The sequence below is a fragment of the Canis aureus genome, chromosome 14, assembly GCF_053574225.1.
Source record: "Canis aureus isolate CA01 chromosome 14, VMU_Caureus_v.1.0, whole genome shotgun sequence".
Classification (NCBI taxonomy): domain Eukaryota; kingdom Metazoa; phylum Chordata; class Mammalia; order Carnivora; family Canidae; genus Canis; species Canis aureus.
This window is the reverse complement of record NC_135624.1, coordinates 47501036-47516703: the sequence shown is the minus strand read 5'-3', so window position 1 is coordinate 47516703 and position 15668 is coordinate 47501036. Positions and strand designations below refer to the sequence as shown.

The 15668-nt window shown below is 39.1% G+C and overlaps 1 protein-coding gene across 4 annotated transcripts in view; it reads left to right on the top strand.

The window, feature by feature from the left end:
- The window catches only part of TEC (tec protein tyrosine kinase), a 132847-nt gene that overhangs the window by 33949 nt on the left and 83230 nt on the right, over positions 1 to 15668 (top strand). For 3 of the 4 annotated variants that reach the window (XM_077847938.1, XM_077847939.1, XM_077847940.1), the window contains one exon: positions 14941 to 15126. In XM_077847938.1, coding sequence (XP_077704064.1) covers positions 14989 to 15126 — 138 coding nt within the window. In that variant the 5' untranslated portion in view covers positions 14941 to 14988. Of the gene's footprint in view, positions 1 to 14722; positions 14845 to 14940; positions 15127 to 15668 lie in introns of those variants that run through there. The other variant, XM_077847941.1, reaches the window with a different exon arrangement.

Sequence of the window (15668 nt, the reverse complement as noted above, 5' to 3'; positions counted from 1 at the left end):
ATATCACAAATGGGCCAGATGATGATGACGTTGGATAAAGCAAAGAACAGGAAAGTGTATTATCAGTGATCAATTTATTAGAGATAGGACATATGAAAACGGTCATTGGACATTTTTCAAACAATCATTAGAACATGACTTATATTCACGATACTTTTTGAATGTGGTTTATAATTTTTATTTGTTACAAGTGATGTATGAAAATATTTTCTTTGAAGTTAGCATTTTTATCGGTTTACTAATTTTCCTTGTAGAGATCAAGTGTAGAGTACTTGGCATTTCAGTTTTGGGAATTCCCCATTAACTGAGCCCCACAAGCTTTAGAAGCAAGGGTAGATATTTCTTTTTTCTTCTTATTTTTTTTTATTTCTTTTTATTGGAGTTCAATTTGCCAACATATAGCATAACACCCAGTGCTCATCCCATCAAGTGCCCCCCTCAGTGCCCATCACCCAGTCACCCCAACCCCCCAAGGGTAGATATTTCTCTGGTCAAATTTGTCTTCTTCCTTTAGTGTGCTCTGTGTTTCAGTTGTGATACTGTTGTGATCTTTCTAATAATTTTTTTGAAGATTTTATTTATTTATTTGGCAGAGACAGAGAGAGCATAAGCAGGGGGAGCAGCAGGGAGAGGGAGAAGCAGACTCCCTGATGAGGAGGGAGCCCTACGTGGAGCCCCATCCCAGACCCTGGGATCACGGACCAGAGCTGAAAGCAGTCGCTTAACCGCTTAACTGGCTGAGCCACCCCAGTGCCCCTCTGAGGATTCTTTTACAAAAAGGCTGCAATTTGAGTTTACTCACCTGACTGCTCGCTGTGCTTTGGTACTTCATTAATTTGTACAGGATTTTCCTCTTACCATGCAGTAGACTTGGAAAGCTAACTTCTGCCTCCATGAAATTTGAACAGGGGGAAAAAATAACGAGATACCACTAAAAAAAAAAAAAAAAATTTGAACAGGGGAAAGGAATGGAAATAGAAGAGAGAGGAGTTATAACAAAGACAAATGTTGCGTGGACTGTGGTTTTATGTTTGGCTGCTGCAGACCACATATTCCTGTTTTTCAGAGAAGAAATGGTATCACGTTATACTATCGTGGGGCCCTGCTGACTCAAGGAATCAGTGGAAGAGCTTTTGTGATGAGCTACCTATAGGAAGCAATAACATCTTAGAGGAAGAAGAGCCCACTCACCTTTTTCTGCTTCTATTTGTCTGTTCGGTTCTTATTTTTCTCCCCCCTCCGTCCCTTCTCTTCCTTCTCTTCCTCTTTTTACCTTTTTCTCTTCTCTTTCTTACCCGGTTGCAAAGCGTTGAATAACAGGCACATGGAAAACCGGGCTATTTCCTTAAGAATATTTTAGAAACGTCTTATGGTGGAAAATTTCAAACACAAACAAAAATAGGATAGCATAATGAACTCCGTATGTCTCACTCAGCTTCAATAGTTAGCAACTCATGAGCAATTTTATTTTGTCTACACCCTGGGATTCCCCTTCGATTATGAAGCAAGTCACAGACATTATTTTATCTGCAAATTTTTTAGTATGTGTCTCTTAAAGATAAGAACTCTTAAAAATACAATTGCAATACCATTACCACACTTCAGAAAACTCTAAAACAACCTGACTATCTTAATATTATCAACTCCTAATGCCACCAGACAGATCTTACCAGCAAAGCTTCATTTCACCATTGCCACAGTCATCCTTTACATTTCAGCTGGCTAAGATGTCTCCGAAGATTTTTAAAATCTCTTGGGTCCTCCTTTATCTCTCTCTGCTTTTGTTCATGAAACTTTTTTTTTAAGACTTTGTTTATTCATGAGAGACACAGGCAGAGGGAGAAGCAGGCTCTCAGTGGGGAGCCCAGTGTGGGACTCGATCCCAGGACCCCGGGATCACGCCCTGAGCCAAAGGCAGATGCTCAACCATTGAGCCACCCAGGTGCCCCCATGAAACTTTCTGTTAAGAAACGTTCTCACTCTGTAAAAACATTGAATGCAATAAGAAAAGAATAAATTGACACAGATGAATGCTTCATAGCAAAAACAATTTAGGATACCACAACCAGGGAACACATATTGGTATTTGAGTATTTATATATAACTTCCAAATTACTTTTTAAAAGAATTCTCACATTTTCTCCTAGTAAAAGGTGCTAAAAATCATCTACCTATTTTATGGCTTGTTTCTACTGGTGATTATTTCCCTCTGAAGCAGCAAGAAGCAGAAAGAGAAACATTTGTTGGGTATCAGCAAATGCCTCATGGGAGGAGAATCAGTGCCAGAGTATTGTCGCTTATAGTGAATCTACTAGTTACATAACATAGTAAGTAGTAAAAGAAAAAAAAACTTATGATTCAGACTTTTTCCTTCATTTCATTTCACAAATGAAAGCATATGTGGCACCATTTAGATTATAATTGTTAACTCTTAGAACAAAGTGTGAATCAAGTATTAGTTTCCTTGAGATAATTTATCCGATGAAAATGCACAGCCAAAAATTTGACCACTTAATATTTGAATTCATCAGCACAGTTCTAAGGAGGGCATTCCCCCCCCCCCCAAAAAAAAAGCATTAGAAAGCTTTATTGGCTTTTACAAAGGGTATGCCTGTGGAGTAGAATCAAAGTTAAGCCACCATAACAGAGAAACCGTTATATATAGTTTCTAAGATAAAATAGAAGTATATTCCTCTTTTCCAAAGTAGGTTAGTGAATCTAGGTTGGTGGGACAGCGCTGCTCCATGGAGTTATTTAAGGACCTGCAAAATGTCTTGAATGCCTCAGGAGAGTTGAGTTTGTTATGTGCATGTGCCAGCTTGTAAGAAGGTAGATAATGCTCCAAATCCAGGGAAAGTAGCTTGTGTTTAAATTGAAGATGGCCCACTTACCACTTCTGCACACATCCCTTTGGCTGTAACTTAGATGGACGCACCTGACTACAGAGAAGGCTGGGAAATACCTCTAGCCCATCTGTCCAGGAAGGATGGAATGGAGGGGGCGAGGGAGTAGGGCAGAGAGGATGCAAGAGATAGCCTGTCATGGTGTATCTTAGCATTTTAGTTTTAAATCATGTTTTGGTACTTCTGTTGTTTTGTTTTATTTCATTTCATTTCATTTCATTTCATTTCATTTCATTTCATTTCATTTCATTTCATTTCATTTCATTCATTATTTTTACAAGTTAACTATAACTGCAAGGTCCTCATTTGCCAGTGGCATTGAGTATGTTTAAAGCAATTTTCCACTGGGACACCTGGATGGCTCAGGAGTTGAGCATCTGCCTTCTGCCCAGGTCATGATCCTGGGGTCCTGGGATCAAGTCCCACATTGGGCTCCCTGCTCAGCGGGGAGCCTCTTTCTCCCTCTGCCTATATCTCTGTGTCTCTCATGAATAAATAAATAAAAACATCTTAAAAAAAAAAAGCAATTCTCCACCATCACTCCCATATTGACCCCCATCTTTTGAATATTTGATATTATTGACTGTTGCAGTTCCTCATTCAGTGAGACAGAATGACCAGCAAAGAAGCAGAACCTGGTACCATGGAAGGACTATTTGATTGAGGCCCATGGGCAAGCTGATTAATGAATATTTTCATGTGCCGACAATTTCTCCTTCTCTCTAGAACCACTTAACTATGAATCTCCTGTGTAGTAATTATATTTCTCAGTGCATAGAGGTATCACACATGGTTTCTTTTCTCGAGACATCTTTCTCTATTCATTACTCCTTTTATCTCTTTTTTTTTCCTTCTTTATTTCCAGTGGGGAGGCTCCCCACCCCATTACAGCCAAAGACCACAAGAGGAAACTACAACGTGAGATCCAAACCTCTCTTAAGGAGTGTGTGTTAGATCAATGTGTATATCAGTGTGATATGGACAGAGCGCAAGATCTGTCCTTAGTGTGGCCCTGTTTAGTCTATTTCTGGGTTCCCTTGCCCCAGTCTGGTGCCTTAATCATCCACCACATGGCAGTGGGCTGGGGTGGGATTGCCAGGAGAGATGAGGCAAGTCAGCTGGCCTCTTGCCTTTTCACCCATCGAGTCTCCTCTTACCTTGTTTTTAGATGTTGTTAATACTAAGTGATTATGGCTTTACTAGTTTTGTTTTGTTTTTTTAGTGAGAGAGTGTGAACGTAGGAAGGGAGGGGTTGGAGAGGGAGAGCTAGAATCTTGAGCAGGTACGACCCCTGGTGTGGAGCCCAATGGGGGCTCCATCTCATGACCTTCATTCAGACGATGACCTGAGCCAAAATCAAGAGTCAGACTGAGCCACCCAGACACCCCTGCTAGATGTCTTGATGGTTGGATTCCTCCTCACTGGTTCAGCTTCAGTAGGTCAAGTACTCAAAACTGTGTAGTCTACTACATGTCAGATGGCTGAAAGGGAGAATAGTTAAGATTTTAAGAACATACAGGTTGTCTGGGGGCCTTCTTTTAATAGATTAGGAAGACAGAGGGTTGCTTTCTTCTGAGAGCTCAAGTGTTGCCTAATCTAGGAATAGATCCAATTTGTCTTGTTAAATGGGGAGCCGAGAATGTACTCTTTATTCTGATTGAAGTCATCCTAACATGTTTTTCTTTTTTTAAGATTTTATTTATTTATTCATGAGAGACACAGAGAGAGAGAGGCACAGAAACTGAGGGAGAAGCAGGCTTCCTGCAGGGAGCCCAGAGTGGGGCTCGATCCCCGAATTGGGATCATGCCCTGAGCCAAAGGCAGATGCTCAACTGCTGAGCCACCAGGCGTCCCTAATATTTTTTTTTTCCTTCTGCTTGTATTACTTCTACTTATTCCTCCTTTTACAAAAGGAAATCGGGGCTTATGCTGAGATGAAACCTTGCAGGAGAGAACATGGTTACACCGGTTCTTGTATAATAGCTACCTATTTTAGGTACTTTGTAACTGAAATAAAACCTACAGATCCTGTTGGCAGGCGCAGAGTATTTGATTTCTCAGACGGATGTCGTTCTGATGTGTATTCATGCTGCTTTCCCAAAATCACAAATAGAAACCTTGTCACAAACCTACGAGGAGATGTGTAATAGGCAATGTGTTCTGATGAAGTTCTGAAACCGGGGGGTTAGTGCTCTACTAACCTTAGGGCATCAGCGAGTATTAGATTGAATTGCATCATATTGATGATTTTGTAGATGAAATACTGCTGGATACTGACCATTTCATGATTCAACCTAATAAGATGAGAATTTCAATGACCTTAAGTCACTCTTTGCTTTTCCCTGTAAGGAGTGCATCCTTTCCCTCCTCTGGTAACTAGGCTATTTGTTTCCTGTTTCCTGGGCTCTTTACCATCCTATCATTTGATAACTCATAATCACCTTTGTTTTCGTCTGTCTCTGACTACCTTTCTGGGTTAGCAGCTCTGTTCTTTGATTAAAAATATTATGAAAAGTTGTATGGATTAGGATGGCCAGTCCTAGTACATTCTTACTTAAATTAAAAAAAAATCCTTTTTTTCTCAGACAGAATCTTTCATGATGGAAAAAGGTTCTAAGATCTTTTGGCTGGAATTACCAGACCATGAAATTGAGAGCCATTAGTCTGGTACTCAGATTTACAACACTGGACAAAAAAATATAACTTCTTGGTGGCTTGGGTTTCTCATTTGTGAAACAGTGACAGGTCCTGTTGTCTACTTTGGAATATTGGTCTTCAATGAGTGATGTGTTAAGTTTTCCAAACTTTAAAAATATACTTATCTAAAAATTTTTAAATTGAAGTGTAATGAGTACATTACATTTTGTTAGTTTTAGCTGTACCACATAATGATTCAGTATTTGTACACATTGTAAAATGATCACCATAATAAGTCTAGCTAACATCCATCACTATTCATGGTTACACATTTTTCCCCCCCCGATGGAAACTTTTAAGATCTATTCTCTAGCAACTTTTAAATATGTAATAGAGCATTATTAACTATAGTCATCATGCTGTACATTATATCCTGAGGACTAATTTATTTTATAACTGAAACTTTGTAGCTTTTGATTCGCTTCACCTATTTTGCCCACACTCATCCCCCACCAGTGGGTTCTCTGTATCTACGGGCTTGGGATGGGTTTCTTTTCTTTTCTTTTCTTTTCTTTTCTTTTCTTTTCTTTTCTTTTCTTTTCTTTTCTTTTCTTTTCTTTTCTTTTCTTTTCTTTTCTTTTCTTTCTTTTCTTTTCTTTTCTTTTCTTTCTTTTCTTTCCTTTCCTTTCCTTTCCTTTCCTTTCCTTTCCTTTCCTTTCCTTTCCTTTCCTTTTCTTTTCTTTTCTTCTTTTTTTTTTTAAGATTCTACATATAAATGAGATCATATGATACTTATCTTTCTCTTTCTGCCTGATTTCACTTAGCATAATGCTCTTGAGGTCCATCCGTGTGGTTGCAAGTAGCAAGATTTCATTCCTTTTTATGACTGGGTGATATTCCACTGTATATATACATACGCAACAGCTTTATCTCTTCATCATTTGGTGAACACTTAGGTGTTTTGGTGTCTTAGCTATTGTAAATAATGCTGAAGTGAACATGGGGGTGCATATATCTTCTTGAGTTAGTGTTTTTTGTTTTCTTTAGATAAATACCCAAAAATGGAATTGCTGGATCATGTGGTAGTTCTGTTTTTAATTTTTAGAGGAACCACCATTCTGTTTTCCATAGTGGGTGAACCAATTCACATTCCTACACAATAGTTTTCTTTTCTCCATGTCCTTGCCAGTACTTGTTATTTTCATTTTTTTTATAATAGCCATTCTAACAGGTGTGAAGTGATATTTCATTGCAATTTTGATTTGCATTTTCCTGATGATTGGTGGTGTTGAACACCACCTTTTCATGTACCCCTTGGTCATCTGTATGTATTCTTTGTAAAAATGTTTATTCAGATCTTCTGCCCATGCTTTTAATCAGATTTTCTCCTACCGAGTTGTAGGAGTTCCTTATATATTTTTGATGTTAACCCCTTATTGGAATTACAATTTGCAAAATATTATCTCCCATTCAATAGGTTGCCCTTTCCTTTGGTTGATAAGGTTTCCTTTTTTTTTGTGCAGAAGCTTTTTAGTTCAATGTGGTCTTGGTTGTTTATTTTTGCTTTTATTGCTTTTGCTTTTGTCAGATCCAAAAAATCACCAAGACCTGTGTCAAGGAGCTTAGGGCCTGTGTTTTCTATGAGGCGTTTTATGGTTTCAGATCTTATGTGGAAGTTTTCCATCCATTTTGAGTTAGTTTTTGTGTATGTATAAGGCAGTGGTCCAATCTCATTCTTTTGCATCTGGCCTTTCAGTTTTCCCAACACCATTTATTTGTTGAAGAGACTGTCCTTTCCACTTTGTATATTTTTGGCTTCTTTGTTGTAAATTAATTGACCATATTTGTGTAAGTTTATTGCTGGGCTCTTTATTCTGTTTCAGTGATCTTTGTGTCTATTTCTGTGCCAATACCATGCTGTTTGGATTTCTACAGCTTTGCGATACAGTTTGGAATCAAGGAGTGTGATGAGTCCAGTTTTGTTCTTCTTAAGATTGCTTCTGCTATGTGTGGTCTTTTATGGTTCCACAGAGATTTTAGAATTGTTCTTTAAGTCTTCTAAACTTTTAATCATTAGCACCCAGGGTAAAGAGAATAGCATTCTTCTGTTCATCTCCAATGGGACAGATACAAGGGTCTTATGTTGCAGCTCTGCCTTGCCTTGTATTTAAGCAGATATTTGTAACCTAGCGTTGGTTCCTTTGTGATTCTTCTTCTTTTTTTTTTCTTAAAAGATTTATTTATTTGGGGGAGAGAGAGTATGTGCACACACATGCACAAATGTGGGGGAGAGGCACAGGGAGAAGCAGACTCCCTGCTGAGCAGGAAACCCGGTGGTGGTGGTGGTGGTGGTGGTGGTGGTGGTGGTGGTGGTGGTGGCGTCGTGGGGCTCAATCCCAGGACCTTAGGATCATGACCTGCGCTGAGGGCAGACACTTAACTGACTGAGCCACCCACGCACCCCGTGATTCTTACTTCTGAGTGGGTCAGCTCTTTGTCTTGTGGAGAATAGCTGGGAGAGTAAGCCGGGGAACTCTGAAATTTTGTTTCATCTTTGCTTTCTAATTTAGACTATCAAACCAATTATTTCCTTCACTCAGAACATTTCCCTTCAGTTTTTGGAATTGAGTGGATGGTGCACTCTCTCTTAGTGATGCCTTGGAAGTCATAAATTATTTCTGTTGAAGTAATTTGCTTTTAGCAATCTCTCTAAACTAGGAGGCTAGAAGTGACTTGTTAACTATGCTCTTTCCTTGGGTTCTCCCTCTCCTTCTGTTAATAGTAGGCTCCGTGGTTAGACTGGCTGTATTAAAACCTGGCTCTTATTCTTACAATGTGACTTGTAAAATAGAAATAGTAATAGTACCTACTGGAGAAGGTTTGTTGAGAGAATTAAGTGACTTAATCCATCACAAATGCTTAGTGCTTGGAATAGTACTAACACATGGCAAAATACTATTTTGCTTGATAATGGTGATTATAATAATTTTTATTTATTTTTCTGTATAAATAGTCATTCTGTAGGGATACTTCCTAATTTTCCCATGATCTGCTTATCTCTCTGGATTTCACTGATCTTGTGAAAATTTCATTAGATTGACCTTTTAGGACAGTGATGTTTATTTTTAGGGAAATTTATATAGCTGTCTTCCCAATTTTGTCCACTTTTCAGAGTATTTCAGGAATATGTATTCACAGTTTGAAGTTTGGAGTTAAGACCATCTTTCTGTTCATTGGACGATGGGATTATTTTCCTCTGGTTTTCATGTTTTATTGTTTTAATAGAGTTTTTTTAGGGGAAGAGAGTAGAGAACACATGCCTTTACACTGCCATCTTCCAATCATTCTAAGAGGCAATCACTCTTATTTTTTAATAATATTTTTGTACTGTCCATCTCTAAGTAACATATGTAAGTTGCTACTTCTTGCTTTTTCTGTTTGAGGTATGATCTATTGACTTCCTACTAGTACCATGGAGAATACAGCTCTTTCATAGTTACCCTCCCACCCACACACGAGCACATTTCCTGCACTCACTTACCCTCAATATATTTATACCAGTAAGAAGAATATTATTTATTATTTACATTATTATGAACCCTGGAGAATGATTATTTTTCCATTTCTGCACAGTATTTTGTTTTCACTGGGATGCATTGATTTTATTTTTTTAAGTTGGCAAAGCTTTTTTTTTTTTTTAAGATTTTATTTATTTATTCATGAGAGACACACAGAGAGAGGCAGAGACACAGGCAGAGGGAGACTCAGCAGGCTCCCTGCAGGGAGTCCAATGAGGGACTCGATCCCGGAACCTTAGGGTCACTCTGTGAGCTGCAGGCAGATGCTCAATCACTGAGCCACCCAGGTGTTCCTAAGTTGGCTAAGTTTTACTAATTCATTACAGATCTTCTCCCAGTGCTTTCAAGTTCATATCCTGGAAGAATTTTTTTTCGAGAACCTTCTAACTTGATCTAGTGTGGCCTGAGTGTTCTGTTGGCCTGCAGCTGAATGTCATCCTAGGATGTCCCTTCACCATCATCCAGGAGATTCTTCTTACCTTTCTTGTTTTTAAAAAAAAAATTTTTTAAGATTTTATTTATTTGAGAGAGAGAGAGAGAGAGAGCATGAGTAGAGAGATAGAAGCAGACTCCCAGCTGAACAGGGAGCCCAATGCAGGGCTGAATCCCAGGACCCTGAGATCATGACCTGACCTGAAGGCAGACACTTAACTGGCTGAACCACCCAGGTGCCCCCTCCTTAACCTCTCTTTTGTGCTGGAACCCTTTGTTTCCTGGATTCCAGGTATTTTGTGGTTTACTTTTTATTTTGGTAGACTACATTCTCAAGTAGCTTTTTTTTTTTAAGAGTGTATTTATTTATTTGACAGAGAGAGGGCACGAGCAGGGGAAGCCGAGGACTGTGACCTGAGCCAAAGGCAGACACTTAACCGACTGAGCCACAGAGGCACCCCTCAAGTCGCTTTTTAAAAAGGGTAAAAAGAGAGAAATTTTGTAAAGCCTTGCATATTTGTAAAGTGTCTTTTCTCTCCTATTACCACATTGATAGTTTAGCTGAGCATAGAATTTTAGGTTAGAGATCGAATTTGGAGGGGCATTTTTCTCTGTTATCTTCTAGCTTCCAATGTTGCCTGATGATTGCCATTCTGAAGTGTGAGCCTTTCCATGAAACCTACATTTAAGCCTGCTGAATCTTCTGTTTGTCTCCATGATTTTGAAATTTTTTTGAGTTGTGCCTTGAATTGGTTCTATTTTAATTTGAAAATAACCTTCTCTGTGGGGAAATTTTCCTAAATTTCTTCTCTGATTAGTTTTCACTGCTTTCTCTTTCTGGAACTCCTTTTTATTTTATTTTTCAATTGCTGAACTTTCTGGATGGGTCCTCTAATTTTATTATATCCCCTCTCCAGTTTTGTATATATATATTTTTGCTTTTAGTTTTATTTCTTGGGAGATTTGCTCAGCTTATATTCTCCTTCTATTGAGCTTTTTATTTTATTTTTTGCCAATGCTCCTCTTTTTTGGTTCTCTGTTCTTTATTCTAGCTGTATCCTCGCTTCATTTCATGTACACAGTATCTTCCCTTAACTCTTATTACTTTTTTTTAAAAGATCTTATTTATTTATTCATGAGAGACAGACAGAGAGAGAGAGGCAGAGACACAGGCAGAGGGAGAAGCAGGCTCCATGCAGGGAACCTGACATGGGACTCAATCCCAGGTCTCCAGGATCACACCCTGGGCTGAAGGTAGCACTAAACCGGTGAGCCACCTGGGCTGCCCCTATTACTTTTCTTTTTTAAATCATTTTCTTTTCTCTGCAGTCTTTGTTTCCTACAAGTTGCTCCCCCCACCTTTTATTGTTTGACCTTGAATTCATATTAGAATCTTTCCTTAGTTTGGTAATTCTTGGCCTTCTCTCATTCAAGAATTGAGCTCCAAAAGTCTATTGGAAGCTTTGTGCTGTGGGTGGCACTTGCTGACTTCCTATAGGGTGATCTGGCTGGGCCATTTCTGGCCACAGGAGCTCTCCTGTGTCTGTATCGGTAGGGCTTTCCTCTTAGTCTGGTCCTTATCCAGTATTGTGGAGTCAGGTGGAAGAAGAGAGCTGAGTGGTCTCAACATTGACTATATATGATTGTACAGGTTTCCTTAAGCCCCCCTTTGCAGTATGAGGTACCACCTCAACTGTAGTTTCTCCCAGGATAGAGACCTTCTGTTTTATGGCCTTCAGAAAATAACCCTGCAATTTTCTCCTAGGATTGGGGAGGATTAGTCACCTAGCTGTAATGTGGCATGGGAGAGGGGAGCCTGTTTCTTATACAGACCTGAAAACAATCCTTTTGTTTAAAGTCTTCTTCACCACCACTTACAGACATACCAAGTTCTACTGATTCTTGAATTATTTGGAGGTTTTGCAGCATAAGTTGGGTTGTTTCTAGGCTTCCTTGCAGCTGGGAACTACCACATGTTTATTTGCTTATCAGTTTCCCAAACTTTGTTGTTATCTCCTGTCCTGTTTTCTATTTCCACAAGAATTAATTTCTTCATGACAACAACAACAAGAACAACAACAGCAACAACAACAAAGGACTGATTTAATGGGATTTCAGAAGGGAGCTAATGCTACTGTGCACATACAACCCTCTGTCTTTAGCTGGAAGTCTACATGAGGAGAATTTTCCTTTGTTTTTACCTCTGTGGACCTCAATAATTTCCTTTAGCCAGGATTTACCATTAAACAATGAATTATTAAAACAACAGTGAGCTTTTAATTGTATGGTATCAAATGGTGGAGAGAGCCCTTCACTTGGAGCCAGGAGACTTTCCTTCCTTTCTTTCTTTCTTTCTTTCTTTCTTTCTTTCTTTCTTTCTTTCTTTCTTTCTTTCTTCTTTCTTTCTTTCTTTCTTTCTTTCTTTCTTTCTTTCTTTCTTTCTTTCTTCTTTTTTTTAAAAAGATTTTATTTATTTATTTTATTCATGAGAGACACAGAAAGAGAGAGGCAGAGACACAAGCAGAGGGAGAAGCAGGCTCCATGCAGGGAGCCTGACGTGGGACTCGATCCCAGGTCTCCAGGATCAGGCCCTGGGCTGAAGTGGTGCTAAACTGCTGAGCCACCCGGGCTGCCCAGACTTTTCTTTTAGTCTTGGTTTGTGTGACTTTGGGCAAGTTGCTAAACTTTTCTAAACCTCAGCTTCTTAATTTGCAAAATGAGTAAGCTAGATGATGGCTAACACTTATTTCAACTCAAACTGTGTTCTTTGTAAGACTACTAATATCTCCTATAAGTCAGATAAGGGGCTTTTTTTTTTTTTTTCAATGCATTTAACATGATGTATTTTCTCCTGCTCCTGGATGTTGAGATCTTTTGCTTCTAAAACTCCAGATGAACCACACCCTATGACTGCCTTCCAAAAATCTACCTTCTATTTGGTAACTCTGGTATTACTCGCTGGCCTAGGAACTACATGTCTGCATATGGCCTGTTTTCCAGGGCATAGCCTGCTTTTCGCTTACAATCCATTCTTTGAATTGTCGTTTTCAACCTGCATTAAAAATGTGTTGTACAAAGATGAAAAGGTGATTTCTGAAGTGGTATTTACATGTCAACCAGTGTCTCAGAAAAAAAAAAAAAAGAGTACTAAAATTTTAATTTAGAATAAGGAGGATCAACTGAGATGCAAAAGAACACAGCTTTTCTCTGAAGCAAGAGCTTTTCTATGACTTCTTAGAATAATGATGGCTTCCTTGGTCCATTATCCAGCTGCTTACTGAGAGGCTACCATAAATACAAACAGTGCTTTTTATAAATATATAGTTAGTTCGAGAGCCCAATCTCTTCCTTTAAGATAGTGGCTCTCCTATCCACCTGTACATTAAATCATAATATCCTGGGCCCCACCCCAGGCCAATTGAATAAAAATATCTGGGGTGGGGCCTGAACATTTCAAAACATCTCCTTAGGTGATTTATTTATTTAAGATTTATTTATTTGAGAGAGTGAGAGAGTGTGCTCGAGGTCAAGGGCGGGGCACAGAGAGAGGGAGAGAGAGTCTTAAGCAGACTCCGTGTTGAGTGTGTAGGCCACCCCAGGGCTCAATCTCACAACCCTGAGATCATGACCTGAACCGAATTGCTGAATCCCAAGAGTTGGATGCTTAATTGACTCTGCCACCCAGATGCCCCTCCCTAGGTGATATTAATGTGCACTTAAGGTTGAGAATTATTTTCTTAGGAGCTTTAAATCTAGGTGAAAGTTAAAAACTCTACATTAATTGCTGTAGAATATGGAAGACTATAATGAGCTCTATGATAAGTGATACAGAGATCATGGGTGCATGAATTGGAAGGCATTTAATTAATTGGAGTCATCAGGAAACCCTTCATCGAGGAAGTGAGTTTTGAGCTAGTGGACTTTTCATGCCAACTATTTTGACTGGGTGTGGAACTGTTTGAAGAGCAGTGGAAGAAAAGATTGGATGATAGGTTGTAGACAGATTGTGATTGTCTGTGTCAGTATGGGAATTTTAACTTAATCCTACAGGTGGTAGGGAGGCTTCTGAGGAGGCACTGAGGATTTCTGGTGAATGAACTGGCATGGTGCAAGCAGTGTCTTTGAAGATTGATCCAATGGGAATGAGGGGTATAATCATTTGAACAAAATGAGGCAAGAGCTTGTGAAAAGAAAGACCAGTTGGAAAGCTGCTACCGTGGTCCAGACTATAATGCTCTGAGCTAGGAAAAAGGTAGTGGAATTAAAAAAATAACAATTATAGTAAACAGTTGTATAGAGTTTTCATTATAATCAAGTTCTTTCTTACAGAGGTTAAACTGTTGTGAAGTAACCTTATAGAAATGGGGGTCCTGACTGGATATGAGAGATTGGGAATAGGGAGTTTCAGGGTTCTTCCAAGGCATCAGGTTGGATGTGGAGATGGTAGCATTTCTAGTGGCTAACTCGGTGTCAAGGCTCTGGCTGTGCTCCCAGGTAAACCCTTGTGTTCTTCGCGTGACTCCTATTACCTGTATGGTTTGATGTACAGTGACTCTAATGTGTGGTGAAAGGAAGAAAAGAAAGGCTGTTGTCAATTCAATTTCTACCAAATAAGAATCTTAATGTATTTTTTCTGAGTATTTTTGGGTTTTTCAGATACCTAAATTTTGTTGAATTTAAAAGGCTTCATCGGCATGTGGGGATCCAAATATAGGGCTGAGGACCTTGTCCAGGTAGGTTCTTCTCTGAGTAGGTTAGCTGTGACCAGGTGGATTTCCTTTTCTCTTGTGATTGAGACAGGAGCCATAGGAAGGAGAACTATGGAGCATGGTGTAGACACTGGAGAACATTCTCATGGCTCTGGCAACTAGGATGTTTGATCAAGATTACATTCTTATCAGAGCTGGAGATTGACTCATATCCACCACTATGGAAATTCACTGTGTTCACACGTCCACTGGGTCTATGTGCTCATCTGTTTTGTGTACCAGGATCCTGAGGGAATTTAAATACCAGCCTAAATCAGCTGAGCAGGTGATGAAATGTACTTTTTCATCCGAGATGCTTGTTTCCTTGCAGTCAGATAGCAGAAGAATGTGCCAGAAACCTAAGGGATGCTGGGAAGGTACAAAGGAGTGACTCATCATCACGGCAATCCGTGATTTGATTTTCTTGTGAGATGCTTGGATATGGAAGAACAGGATAAGCCTGGGGATGAAGAGGAGGTTGAGCTTTTGTGCCCTGGGCAGTTTTAGTCCTGGTTCGTAGACTAACATTCACTAGCTCCAGCTGCGGTGAGGGTAAATTCTAGTTTGGTAATTTGGGATGAGAACAGCTTTGGAAAATTAAGATGTTGCATTTTATTTCAACTGTTTATTTTCTCACTTTAGAATACTGGGATCTTCAATGGCAGGAGACAGAGTGATCAGAAGACCGAGATGAATTTTAACACTATTCTAGAAGAGATTCTTATTAAAAGGTCACAGCAGAAAAAGAAGACATCGCCCTTAAACTACAAAGAGAGACTTTTTGTGCTAACGAAGTCCATGTTAACCTACTATGAGGGTCGAGCAGAGGTAGGAGACAATAAAAATTTACTTTGCGGCTTTCTATGTGGGTAATATTTTATCATATCTCCCCCTTCCCCCCAAATCTTATGGAATAAGCTGTAAGTAAAAGAAGTTAAGGTAATAATTTGTTATCATTTGGATCTGAATGATAAAGCTTAGAACTTAGAGTGTGGCGAGAAATTATTCCTAAGTCTCTTTTTACGGTTTAGTAGTTATAGGTCTACATTTTATATCAGCCTACTGAATTAATCTGTTCAAGGATACAGATTTCCGTATTGGTTTTAGATCCTCGTGGAATTCATTAAATATATTGTATACACATGGCTCCTTCCCATAAATGACTGTATTTGGTATCAAAGTCTTCTTTAGTACATATACACTGTGTCTGTGTCCATTACTTTATATGAACGGTTCTTCATTATTAAGTGGAAATTATTTAAAACTGATTAGTGATTAGGTGGATCCAGCACATTACTGAGGTTGAGCTAAAGCAGAACTGCTTTGTGTGTGTGTGTGTGTGTGTGTGTGTGTGTTTGTGTGTGATAAGC